At 38.5% G+C, this 14,748-nt stretch overlaps 1 protein-coding gene across 2 annotated transcripts in view; it reads right to left on the bottom strand.

The window, feature by feature from the left end:
• The window catches only part of MDGA1 (MAM domain containing glycosylphosphatidylinositol anchor 1), a 345,745-nt gene that overhangs the window by 14,834 nt on the left and 316,163 nt on the right, over nt 1-14,748 (bottom strand). For both annotated transcript variants that reach the window (XM_087965585.1, XM_087965576.1), the window contains exons 15-16: nt 6,861-6,985; nt 574-682 (exon numbers count right to left, since the gene is read on the bottom strand). In XM_087965585.1, coding sequence (XP_087821711.1) covers nt 574-682; nt 6,861-6,985 — 234 coding nt within the window. The remainder of the gene's footprint in view (nt 1-573; nt 683-6,860; nt 6,986-14,748) is intronic.

Here is a 14,748-nt window from a genome sequence, read left to right as displayed (position 1 = left end):
ATCTCTGTTTCAGACTACATAATAAAAATCAATAGATCCATCATCCATCCATCATCACAGTTTTTTATGCTTATTATTACTGAATAACATTATCTTGTTTTATATGCTATGGCTATCGCTACAATCACCATTTTCCTGGCTCTGTAGATTTTAAAATTCCAACTTGTTTGGTAACAAATTTATCAAAGAGGCTGAGGAATAATAAACATTTCATTATTTTCTGTAGTAAGGTGGTTAAGAACCATGTCAGGCATTGACATTAACCTGGGACATTACAATAAATTAAATGAGCTTGATACCCTGCAGCCAGTAATAATAATTATTTTCTCTCTCTCTCTCTTGAAATATGAACAAGTGTATGCTGATTATGAATAAGTATATTCTTATTATGGATAAGTATATTATTATTATTATTATTATTATTATTATTATTATTATTATTATTATTATTATTATTATTATTATTATTATTATTATTATGTAAACACACATTGATTAATATTCATAGCTCTCCCAATTTTTTTCCTTGAATTTGGGATGCAGTGATGCATAGGATTCACCAAGGATAATTACCTTTATTTGGGACAATTGGCTTTCTTGGACAATCACCTTTTTTCAGAGTAACATCATCAATAGCAATATCTCCCTCAGAACCTGTTCCACGGACACCTTCAAAGATGATCTGAGGGAAGAAAAAGATCAGACTTAGAAAGGTTTTTAAACTTCTAAAAAATTTCAACTCAGCAAAAAGAATGTTAGGTTGCCTTCCTGTGATACTAAAGTCATCAGTCCCAAAAGCCACTAGATCCCACTCAACACATTGTCTACTTGCTCTGAAGTTTCCTGGTCGTTTCAATCTCCTAATGTCCCCAAATAGGGCATGATGGGGACAACTGTCTCTCATACTCCCACATGAGATAGAAATTTAGACCAGCTTAAAACAAATAAACAAATGAGAGAGGGAGGGAGAGGGAGAGAGGGAGGGAGGGAAGGAGGGAGAGATATGAATTTTTGCCCCAAATGATCTCTTTTATATTAGAATTGCTTTGCAATACTCTGTTCATTGTTATTGTTAAACTATGAAAAACAGAAAACTGACTTTGGGACAATTAATGAATGTTGGTGAAATTTAATGAGAAAAGAAAGTTCAGTTGATCTTTGTTACCCTTCACAACTCTACATTTTTTTTAGACAACAGCATCCTTTGGGGCTGTCTATAAGGCCTTGTTTATTTTTTTAAAATGTTTTAGTTTATCAGTGAACTGTCTGCAAGGTGTTGCTGAGCCGATAAGGTAGAAGGCTGGGGGCTTTAAACAACCTCCTGGAAGCCATTTCAAACTTCACATCCTGGCCCTGCCTCTGCACTGGACCAGAAGCTTGGTAGTACCCTGTGCCACTGTCTAATTCCAGGATGATTTCCCCTGATATCCACCCATAAACTATTTTACAGGTTGTTGTTTTTTTGCCAATTAATAAGTAAAAAACAAAAAGCAAAAGGATTTCAATATTGCAATCTCTTGGCTGTGTAACACGGAGGCATATGATTGAGGCGTTCTTCCCCTCCTTAGGAGATAGACAAATAAATGAAACTTTATTTTAAAAGTTACAATAAAATGCAACCTCCCTTTTAACTTTACATATTAAAAGACAGTCAACATGGATAAAGATAAATTGTAGAGCTGTTCCGATACAGCTGGCAACTAAACAAGAGCATTTCCAAACAAATTGGAAGATGGTGCTAGTCTGTTACAAGCAGCAGATTCTCCCGGTGAGATGGCAATTGAGTCTTACTGCACAAACTCTCTCTCTGTGTGTGTGTGTGTGTGTGTGTGTGTGTGTGTGTGTGTGCGTGCACACGTGTGCATTTCCAGCCTGAAGAATGGATTAAAAAATGAAATCACATAGAATTTACTACCTTGCGCAGAGAAATACAAGATAATTAGTGCAACACAAAGAACCAGGAATTAAATGCCATACAAATGTTGGCTTCTTCCTAGAAGGCTGTTGAAGCAGACGTTTTCTGTGCTTCAATTATCTGGATTTAAACAAAGACTGTGTGGAGTGATCATAAATACTACTCCTTTCCAGAGTTGGTCCGACAACTTCTGTCTTTTTTCGAAAAGACCAACCCCTTCTTTCTATCTGCAGGAATGTCCATGACAGACAGCATCTCCCCCACATGGAAGTGGATTCTGTAATGTCTGAGGCTGTGGGAAGGTAAACTGGGTGTCAGAGTAGGTGGCTTGTTTGGGCTAGTCACAGCAGCTATGTCACATGCAAAGGCATGGTAATACCTAACCTTCCACTCTGCAGGGTTAGATTGCCTCGTTCACACATTCTGGCTTCATTTCTGTAATGTACAGTAGACAACACACCTATAGCTTGACACAGAACCTCTATTTTGCAATGAAATCCAGCTCTGTGTGTCTTTCGAAGCCAATGTAAAGGGGTGCTAAGGTTTGGGGAATAGGATGAAATCATTGGGAAGTGGTGACTTCTCTTATTAGAATGGGTTGCTGCTCATTTGGCTTTTGTCCCTGCCTTGATATGAGGGAGGCCGTCCTCAAAAGTGGATCAAGGGACAAAATGAACTGCATTATTAGCTTGGGTGCTAAAATCTCCGTAACTTGGGCTGCTAGGAAGGCCAGAGCTATCCTTCTCCCCCTGTACTCCTGACTTTGGAATCATAGGGGGCTCCTTCATTCTCCGAGCTTGACAGTTACAGCTTCATTAGCCCATGCCATCCATGCTGTTCCCATGGTTACAACACTTTACAGGCAGTGAGGGCAGAGGCCCATTCACCTCCCATTCCCTCAGGAGCAGAGCCAACCTCTGCATTCATGTCCCATTATGCAGGAGAAGACTACAAGCGTGCCATTACCTGTCTTCCGATGATATAAAGCCCTGCACGAAGCCTCCTCACACTGTTCCCATACTCAGTGGATATTCAGTGTAGCCACTTTCCTATTTGCTGAATACTGTGATGGGAGATTTTCAGAATAAAGACCAGATGGAGATCTGTGTATGCAGGCTGCAAAATTTCATTTTCCCCTAACCAACTATGCTCTCTTTTATTTTACCTGAGGCAAGTGTGGCAGGGATGGGCAATTGAAAATGTTAATTGGTAATTCCCTTCTATGCTCATTCTGCAAGTCTGGTTTTGTAAAAAATCTACACAACCTTGGCACTTACATCTATTTCGGTACGTATCTTTTGAACACCTTAGAAAACAAGCGAGATGTATTCACTTTATCCTCGAATGCACAGTTTAAATACTTTTTGATTTTTCCCCTCTGAGCCACAAAACTCCAGTGTAATATTAAGGGAAGTGGAAAAAAAATCCATCTGACTGATAAGTTCTGATCTGCACATTTCTCTAGAAGAGGCAGATCAATTCAAGTTGAAAAGAGATTCCTCCAGCATTCCTAGTGGCAATGATATCACGTGTGTATATTTATCTGTAGGAAGCAAAGGGCAAATTTTTCATGCTCAGCTGCTCTGTTTTCCATAAAAAAGGGACTTTGTCTGTGTATGAATACTATTAATGCACATTTGTTTCCAATTTTCTGACCTGTTCTATTTTTCTATAAGGCAGCATTTCTGTTGTAAGAATATTCCATTCTCTGAGATCAATATGTTGTTCTTGGGAAAATGCAATATTTTCCCCCTAGCTAACACACTGATTGCTATTAAGTTGGCTACACGGAACCTGGCTGGCAACATACTGACCACATATTGCATATGATATGATTTAATACTATTTCCTCTCTGTTTTACTCTTTTTGAATTTTCCAGTTCATTGTCTGGAATTTCTCTGAGGCAGTGTGGTATCTCTCTATATTAATCCTGCAAAGGAATACTCATGTAGAAAAAAAATCCCTACATCTCTTTTAGTTATTAGCAGCTATTTTCACAGTGCAATCTTATATGTAGCTATTTAGAGGGAAGTCTTACTGAATTAAATGGTACTTAAGGCCAGGTAAGCATGTATATGGCCTTAGCCATAATTCTCCCCAGCAAAATGGCTGTATATATTGGTTATGTAGAGCCTGGTGTTACATTTTAGTCACTAAGTACTTGGAAATGTTCCAGTTCTTCTTCAGTTTTCATAGCCTGATGAAGAAGAAATGAACTGGATAGAAGGGAGGAAAATGTTGATTATATAAGTCTCATGACACACCCTCTAATGAAAATGAATCTCTCTCTCTCTCTCTCTCTCTCTCTCACACACACACACACACACACACACACACACACACTGTACCATTGCTTTTTATGCCCCTCTGCAGAAGGGACACTTCTGCAAAAGGAAAGACCATCCCCAGGCTGTGAGTCAACAAGCTGGAACAAGCTCATACCAACTGAATGATAACAAATTAGTTGCCCATCCCAGTTGTCATTAAGCACACAGCAACAATTGAGCTACAAGCAATAAGCAACAGGCTTACAAGTAACTAGATCATTGTTTTATGGCACCCCAAAGTATACTGCACACTTTAGTGCTAAGTAAAAAAAGAAAAGCAATGCTCATGGCCTCACCCAGTACAAGCAGCGTAACAAATCATTCACCAAAGAAAATAAGATGCCAGGAATAAAATTTGCAACAATATTCCTAGGGAATAAACACCTCTGATTTTAACACACACACACACACACACACACACAGAGAGAGAGCTTAGAATAATAAACAGATATGTATGGCCCTGTTCATTCCTCAATATAGTTCTATTTATTTTGCAGATGCATATCAGTTTTATACTTGCCCAATATTTACAGGTTTGAAAAAGATCCCTGAGAACTGGTATGCTAAGATTTTAGTTTTTTTGAAAAGCAGCACTGTTGATATAACAAAATAATTTGCTTTATACTCTGGGAGTTTAGAGTCTGGATTTCAAGGTATCAATATTAAATCAAACAGTTCACACAAAATTTGAACATAAACAGAGTTCATTTACCCAATAATGCTAAGTAAATATGTTTTTGTGCAACTTTATATGAACAAAAATTCTATCTCTATGCCAATTTGCAACCATAACTCTTCTTTTAAAAGACCATAACCGAATTTTCATCTATATAATAAAATAACAATCATAAACATGTCCAATTCTTAATAGTAAACATAAACTTTTGTGCAATTTATATATGCTTCATATGTTTCCAAAATAAAACAGACATTTGAAATCCAACCTACAGATGGAATAGCACTTTTAAATCATCTTTGTAGAACCACACTATGCAATTGTCTCACTGCTCACAAACAGCTCAGAAAAATTAAAGCATAGTGTTAAATTTTGCATAGATTCAACACACCATCACAGAATCTTTCATGAAGCTATGTAAGATTTCCATAACGTTTAACACACACTTACCTATAGGAGGTAAGATTTATCTAGCTATACAGCTTTACCTCCTACCCAGTTCCCCCCTCTCAGATCAAGAGAGAGTTGATCCATTGCAGGGGTCCCTAAACTTGGCAACTTTAAGACTTGTGGACTTCACCTCCCAGAATTCTCCAGCTAGCGCTGGCTGGAGAATTCTGGGAGTTGAAGTCCACAAGTCTTAAAGTTGCCAAGTTTGGAGACCTCTGATCCATTGATTTGACAGGAATTGATTAACTGGCTTGTCACCCAAGTATGATGTTGTAGGCTGAAAGTGAGCGCTGGTTCCAAAGTCACCCAGCCAGCTTTCATGCCCAAAGTGGGACTAGATCTCAGAGTCTCCTGGTTTCTAGCTGGACCACTAGACCAAAATGGCACACAGGACATCACATCACCCTTTTCAAGACTGTTTAGAGCATTTACAGAAACATAGTATGGATCTGAAAATTTCTATTTAACATATTACAATACGTACATTGGAAGAGACTTGCTACCATGGATGGTTCCACAGCTGATATGTGACATTACAGTGAATCAGAAGTAATAGTTCTGAATTTCCCCTACATTTCTCATTACTGAGAATGTCTAGTAACATGGTTATAAAACATGGCATCACTGTGCTACAAGTCATGTAACTAGTTGCTGTTTATTGGAGCATGGATATTTGAAGATGAGTGGTGGTCATCTTAACAATAAGCACCACATCTTCCTTGCATGCATTCCCTCCAGCTGAGACTCAAGTCAAGAACATTCTTTGCAGGGTACTTCAGATGACTGCTGGCTGCCTGCAATTTAGCAGTTTGAATTTCACCAGGCTCAAGGTTGACTCAGCCTCCCATCCTTCCGAGGTTGGTAAAACGAGGGCCCAGATTGTTGGGAGGGCAATAGGCTGACTCTGTAAACCACTTAGAGAAGTGTGAAGCGGTATATAAGTCTTAAGTGCTATTGCTATTCTACAAAGAAATACTCTGGTTAAGGATTGCACTTGTGACTTCTGCATGCACAGCAGGTACTGCACCACTTAGCCTTTCCATGTCTCTTTCTCACATGAAAATAGAAACAGTACTCTCCTATGGAGCAGGTGGGAGATTATAATGTGAACTTCCTGACTGGATCACGATTTGCACTGGGGACTCTTAGCCACATAATCCATACTACCATAGGAAAGGGCTGGTGTTTTTGACAGCAGCTACATCCAGTTGCCCACGTAAGAACCCATTCAACAACGACAAAGCTCAAGTAACTGTTCAAGCCACATATTAGCGCTGATGTATAAAGTCCTATTATGAAGTAATGGGGTTTGGGCGGGGAGGGGGAGAGCCATGCCTCCTAAGCTATTTTATTGTAGGAGGCCAGAAAGAGGTATTCTGATTTTCTTGAACTTGTGTTGCTGCACATTTCACACTCACCATTCAATCTTTGCCTTAAGGTTTGCTATACTAAATCAAAGACATAATAGCAGGTATTATAGGATCTGCTTACCTGGAAAGGTCCTGCAGGATTGATGGGTACGTGTACTTGCTGCCACATATTTCCTTTGTCTCCTCTGAGTGACAAGGCTTGAGTGGGTTGCTTATTCTTCACGTGAACCAGGAGATTTAAGGATCCTATAAAGGAATGGCATGAAACACTGGAGTCATACTGCTTCTTTGCAGCAATCTTTTTGTCACAGGGATCAATTGACATTTGCATCTATATTAGATCTTGCACATTGGTTCTTTCACTGAATGCATAAGATGTGAGTATGGGCTATTAGCAATCTATATATCTTTCATTATTGAAATCTTGGAGTAGAGGTATACATTTAAAAGTCTTGTGCATTGTTTCCCTGAAGAATTCTAGTTAATTCCCAGTTAATCTTATCCCAACTTGGGTGCTCTTTATTCATTCAGTAAGTAATATCCCAGTTTAATGTATGCCTCCATTCTTTCCTCTTCATTTTTTTAAGCTGAAAAGGAAGATCTAAAAGAAATGAACATGTTGCACTCCTTTATTACTATCAAGAACCCTGATCTGGTAGGGGTTCTAGTGTCTTGGACTACAATGTCTACATCCAGACAACCTTGGTTATAATTATTCTTCAGACATTTGCCACCATGGGGAGGTTGAGGGACCAATTGTGACATTGATTTAAGAAAGGCAGTACTGAAAATGGACATTGAACTGTTTGTAAACCAAACTGCAAACTAAACTCAACTGCAGCCATGACACTTACTAAACACATGTAGGATAAGTAGAAATCTCTTCACTGAACAGAGGGTTAGATTCAATGGTCTAAATTACCATTTCCAACTCAATGACTATGAATTCAGGTTCAGTTAACACTCCCTGTAGAAATTCTTTCCCAGAATCATCCTGCAGCATACACCTCTATAATAGGCATCTAAGGAGCATTAAAGCTAATAAAATATGTGTTTAATAGGCATCTGGTCTGGCAGACCTTATCAAAGAGCAAGCTTCAATGAGCAAGCTCTTGTCTGCACATATTGTTTTCTGAAATGAATGTTTATTTAATTGATTTCCAAACGATCACCATGGGAAATGTGCTAGGATGGGACAAAGCTATACAAAACTTTGCATAGAAGACAATTTCCAATTGCAAGGCTGTGAATATGCTGCTTGAGAGATTCACAGCCTGGCTGCTGAAGGAAGCAGATACTACCAAGTTACTGAGCTCATAATTTTATATACATACTTTCCTGGAGGTAAGCTACCTGAAACCAGGAGGAACTAGGGTAACGGGAAGATAGCTAGAATGGAATTTGCAACTGAACCTTTTAGAACATGGATGCCCAATTGCTTTGTGCTAATGGTAAGTGCTATATAGCAGCATGATAGCTGGCCTGTGGTTGGACAAATCCAGTTTGAAACTTCAAACTCCATTTAGCCATGAGATTATTAGACATTGTAGTTGAGTTGATCTCACAGAATTACTCATGAAAGTAAACTAGTGGAAGACATGCCACCCTGAACAGCATAAAAAAATCTTATTTTTATTACAAGACAATGTTTCCCCTAGAAATCTATTTGTCTTGTCTCCCTTAACTCTCTAAATTTAATGTACTTTTTGACCTATTATAAATTACTAGTCATTCAAGACATGCTAAAAAAACACATAAAATCCAGACATTTCATTGGTCTTTTTAGGAAAAAATGCCACCACTGGGGTCAGGTTTCACCTTGTCTCAGTAATATCCAGAATTAATGATTAAAGAAAGAAGTCTAAACAAAAGAAAAAAATCTGCTTAAACCCACACTATTCTTAGATTGTTTTCCTTTTTTTTTCTATGTCTGTTGGTTGATATGTGAATGGGTGTTGATATGTATAATTTAACTTCACTTATATCTGTAGAATGAACTATTAGTGTTAAACCAAAGAACATAGTCAATTTTGGCCACCTGAGGAATGTAACTTGAAGGAAGGAGAAATAAGTTGCTCTGTGACACTGGAGAGATGGCCAATTATGATTTCACTTGCTTTGCATTATGGATAGGGTGTTTTTTCCTTAAACAGGAAATCTGATTAATATGCTTTAAACCAGAAGTTTTAGGTTTGGTGATTTGCATCCCTAATTTAAATCATTCCACTCTAGAACCAACTACTGTCCCTAACAGCTAAGAAGTAAAAGATTTCCTTGACATTATTCACCAGATTACTGTTCTGAAGAGGCAGATAGCAATATTACACAGCAGGCAGGTTCTGTATTACCACAAAAATGTGACTGACCATCGCATTTTCATGGCTACACATTCTAATGGAACCCAAATAAAATAAAATGGAACTGCCATATTTAATTCTGTCAATCAAGAAATGTATTAATCAGCTCCAAATGGATATTGTAGGAAAGGTGGGCCAACACCCAAATATTTGAGTTGTGGTGTACAGTGAATATAATAACTCTTCTGCTGAGATCTGAGTTATACATATCCCATATTGGTCCCAGGCTAGCAACAGAGTGAAGGGATCCAGTGGTGGGATTCAAAAATGTTTCACTACCAGTTCTATGGGCGTGGCTTGGTGGGCGTAGCAGGGGAAGGATACTGTAAAATCTCCAGTCAGAGGGGTTATTTGCCAGTTCTTTGAACTACTCAAAATTTCTGCTACCAGTTCTCCAGAACTGGTCAGAACCTGCTGAATACCACCTCTGAGGGATCTATACTTTGTCCCAATATTGCTTTAATTAAATGCACGTGCATGTATTTATACACATATAAGCACAGCAAGTTGTCTCGTGAACCATAGAAATGGGCATTTTCAGGCTGCATTTGAAACAAGTTCCTTTTCTGCAACTTTGGAGCCCTTTCTATCTGAACTACTAGATTTCAGTCTCCTGTGGTTTGGGTAGAAGAACACTCAAAACATAAATCTTTTACTTTCCCCTTCTGCCTATCCCCTCTCCCTCATGTTTCTCCTGACACAACTCCATCCACATACACCAGGGCCCCTACATCAATGCCCAGGGCCTTGCGCATTGGGGTTCTTGCATCTTTCCAAGCTGTTATGCCCAATTCACAGCCAACAAAAGTTTGCTCATCCTTTATGTTCAGTAATACATTATCTGCATGAAATCTGTTCTCCCACTACTAGAAGAAGTTGGTCCTCAGCAACTTGGGTAAAAGGCAATTATTTTCTTCCTTCTCAGCATCCAGTCTTCTTTAATATCCGATACCTATTTGAAAGTGGACATCAGACAGAGATCTGGCTAAACTGGCAAGGCAACCAGAGCTGTTGATAAACTGGAGAGGGTTTAGAAGTGTGCAGTGCTGATGAGAATCCTGTAGCTGTTCCACAAATCAGTGAAAACTTGGCTTTGTTCCCAGGCCTGGGCATAGGGTGGTTGTTGAGGCACTGTTAGGGTTTTGTTTTTTTAATGTATTGGCTTGTTTGTCCTGGACATGCATGTTTTTTCCCCTTTCTTTCCCTTTCTTTACTTTTTAGATATAAGCCATCCAGAGTCATTGGCCAAATAAATCCAAATGAACAAACAAATAAATAAAGTCATAACTTGGCTACTATAGTGTGACTGCCGGACTAGCTCTGATGAGTTTAAACAAGAGCAACTTTATGTTAGCAACTTTTCTAAGGCCATTTCCATCAGTTTGAATGGGAGGCACTAGGTCAGTTCAATAAAAGGATCCCCTCCAGGTCTCAAGCTTTAAGAAATAATCCTGAAAACTATTTTGGACCAAATCTTTTGAACAGAGAAATTGAATTTTAATGGACAACTCTCTCTGTGTCGTCCTTCTTTCAAGCTGGATAAATGCCAGACACTGCACTCATTAACTTGTGAAGACATCTGGAGGACACTTACACTTCCTTCATTATCCATCCGAGTATCTGTAGCATTTCTGGCTCACGTCATGATTAATAATCAATTTAGCAAAGAAATGCCAGGAAATCAGGCATCATTCAGTGTTCTGATCTTATCTACTCATCCTAACTATAACATTTCAGGCAAAAAAATGTCATTTCGTCAACTGGAGGCTCAGGAAGCATTTTGAATAAATTATGGTTTATTGGTTAATCTTGCTCCTCTTTTTTCAATTAAAGTGGAAGAATATAAATGGGAAAACAGGGCAAATAAACTGGGGACATACAACTCAGTTCTGTTCTGCTGTTCTGTTGTTTAGAATGAGGAAATTATTTTTCTGAATATACAACCACATTTATCTGAATAGCAAGAGGAGGTGGTATGCCTAAATTTGAACAATATGTATTAAATACTGTAGTCTAATTTTTAAAAATCTGGAGATTAAATCCCTAGTGATGAGATCATATAGGTCTATTGGGTTGTGATAGCAAGATATAATGATTATTAGTGAACTGCTCATCAAAAGGTGAGAATATTTGAATCTCAAAGCCTGGTTCAGATATTACACAGAGCCTGCATTTTAGAGAGAACTCAAAATGTTCAGATATTAAAAGGAGAGAAGTCAAAGTCCTAAGTAAGATTGTAAAAGTTATATCAGGTAGAGAAATCTGCCTGGATCTCTTTCCCCAACTAGTTCTTATTCAGCTTGATGAAAGAAAATGTTCTTTGAAGATGACAATTTTGGAGAAATTTACATCTTTAGCTCTGATATAGCTGAGGGCAGGGGTGGGATTCTACCAGTTCGCACCTATTCCCTAGAACCGGTTGTTAACATTCTAAGCAGTTCAGAGTGTTAGAAGAAATTACTGGCCTAATCCTGTAAGGAAGGCAGGAAGGAAACATTCTGGTGTTGCTTACAGAAACTGCCTCTCCATTAACCCTTATTACATTCTTAGCAGGACTAGACTTCCTGTCTCAGGAACGTCTCTGGAGTTTTTCCCCCCTCCTTTGATGGTACTTTGCTTGTGTGGAGTGACCATTCAAAGTTACAATGGCACTGAAAAAAAGTGACTTATGACCCTTTTTCACACTTACGACTGTTGCAGCATCCCCACAGTCATGAGAGGCCATGCGAGGAGATGCGTGCCTCGATGTGAGTGATATTGAGTTGGCCACACCCAGCCAATAACATGACCACCAAGCCATGTCCACCCAGTCACATGACCACCAAGCCACGCCCACCACTTAAGCCATGCCCACAGAACCGGTTGTTAAAAATTTGAATCCCACCCCGGCTGAGGGTGTGTGTGTGTGTGTGTGTGTGTTTTGCTTTGTGGAATAATTTCTCCAGCAGTCTTCAGCCTTCCTGGCAACCCATCCCTCTGGAGTTTTTAGTAGTGATACTACTGATTATACTACAGGCAGGAATGGAAGGAATGCTGTTGATAAATTGTTGGGGAATCTCCCCTGGATACAGTAAGTTAAAATATCTTGATTCAACCTAAGTTCTCTTCCTTTGGATAATTTTCTTTTTGTTAAGGGAGCATTGGGGTGGGAAGGAACTCTCTCACAAGCACATCTCATTTCCCCCAAAGAACCAATGTACTGTAGCTCAGCTGGCACATTATACACATGCAAAAACAGAATGTCATTGGAAGCAGTCATGCAAGTTTGGAAAAAGAACTGGCTACCTTAACGATATAAGGAAAGTAGCATCTCATGCCTATACCTGCTTCTCTGAAATACTCCTTTTAAAGGAGTATTTCTTCCCTTTTTTTAAGGTTCTTTTTTATTTTGGTGATGACTTTTAATAAAGATCTCAAGAAGTGGAACAATGTCTTTATTAGCTCACAGTCATCTTGGTCATCTTTTCATTTTCTTCTCCTGTTTTTCTTCTCCTGTTGGGCCATTTCTTCCCAGACTAAAATGCATTTGGCTTTTCCTTGAAACATCTGCACCGAAAAGGACTGGCTAGGGTTCAGTGCCAATTATGTGCAAAGGATCAAAGCTCTCCATGGCAAGAAAACAGAAGAAATCCCTAGACGCCAATTGCCGTTTTTCACATATGGGGACGAACATGGTATTTGTCTTTTTATATAAATATTTAATATGTTTATTTATGTTATTATTATAACTATATTAACCAGAAGACAAATAAAGGGCGATAATAAATGGTGAGGAATTGATCAATGTGTGGGAGAGCTATGCCTGCTGCTACCTCTTTATAAGACTCGAGCTGGCATTTTAGAAGAGCGTCTGGTATACAAAAGAGCACCAGCTGTGATACCAGATACAGTAGCCCAGGGGGATGCATTTAAATGCTACAGATTTCTGGATGAAAAGGTCTGATTTCAGTTTCCATTCAACAGAAAACTTAGTTAGATAGAAGATGTACCTAAAACCTGTTGTAGATAGCCCAGTGATGTTAAAGGAAGCATGGCAAATGGAAACATCAGTAACTCTCTCTCTATTTTTCACAATCATGAGTTGTGGCACATTGTTCAATTCTGCAGACATGGAGAGAGGGAGAAAAGAAGTAGATGGCTAAATGTATGAGAACAACCTGACAAGAATGCCAGTTTCACAAGTCATCCCAAAGCTGATATCAAATCAACAGTTGGGTTGTTCAGTAATATATTTAGGAGAGTTGGAGGTAGATCTGTAGTTGTACAGTGGTTTAGAGGGGAGATGAGGTAGATGGTTCATGGTCAAAAACCCTGGACTGTAGAACACAAGAAAGATCCAGAGAGTCCAAAAGTAGATGGAAATCCATGGAAACTCTGACTCAACTCTGACTCAATTATAAACGTTTACTTTTTTTAAAAAAAGTCTATCTATCTATCATCTATCTATCTATCTATCTATCTATCTATCTATCTATCTATCTATCTATCTATCTATCTATCTATCTATCTATCTATCATCTAACTATCTATCTATCATCTACCTTCTATCTTTCCAATCTATTTGCCACCCATCTCACAGTTCAAGGATTAATTTTAACTATTAACATCTATATTTGATATTGCTGAAAATTAACGGTGATAACATCTCTTAACAGATAATCAGAGTTGGAAGGGACCTTGTTGGTCATCTAGTCCTCTTAATTTAATCTCTTCTGGTTTTCACCAGCTCTCTAGCATAATTTTCTTCTGATGTTCACCAAATATGTTGGAACTACACCTCCCAGAATTCCTGGCTGGAAGGAATTGGTATATGGAAGAAAAATTCCATAATTCTTTTGATTTGTATTGTACACATCTGAGTCACATTCTTTTCACTTGTATTGCAAAGCTCATACCTCCCTTGCACAGTCTTCCTTAATCCATTTGAGATGATTGTTTTTGCAGAATATTCCACATTTGGTAACATCATTTGTTTTTTCATTCCCCTTTTTAAAGCACTGCCTGACCCAGGAACGTGACATCAAATTTAATGTAACCTTATATATCATGATGTCAGGTTTTAAAGCAACTTAAAATCATCACGATTATTATGCATGATTGCTTAGAAATCATAGCTCTAATGGCCTTAAAGCCACTGCTTCCATCTAGCTTATTAAACTCTGCATTGAGATAGCATCTCTCCAAAGTTTCAAACAAGAAATCCTTGGAAATGATGGCAGCCAAACACAGGGCTTTTGACCACATGTAAAACAAAGTGCTACCAAACAATGATTTGTGACATAAGATTTAATAAGGAAGCTACTGTAGCTAAATAATAATCGGAACAGCTAAACTCAAGAATTTACATTCATTTCAGCTGCATCTGTCAAACCTTGGCAGGGGGCTGGCAGTTGGGTTAAAAATGTCCCGTTGCTCCCAATCCCATGAAATAAACAGATTGTAAAAAAAAACCATTCCATTCCTTGTGATGATGACACCACATCAGTGGATTGTCTCTTGGAAACCCTCCAGAAAATTGGGTGACTGAGTTGCAGTTCTGATTTGCTGATTTGTCAATGGTTGCTCAGCCTTATAAAGGACATTGCTATTTTTTCCAGAATATTTATTTAATTTATTTCCTTGTGTGAACTGCAGGCTTGCATTGAAATCAAC

This window comes from Notechis scutatus, chromosome 1 (genome assembly GCF_049901735.1).
Source record: "Notechis scutatus isolate UNSWTSFEM ecotype Mainland chromosome 1, rNotScu1.2, whole genome shotgun sequence".
Taxonomy (NCBI): Eukaryota; Metazoa; Chordata; class Lepidosauria; order Squamata; family Elapidae; genus Notechis; species Notechis scutatus.
Note: the sequence above shows the minus strand (reverse complement) of the source record. Positions and strands in the feature narration are given on the sequence as shown.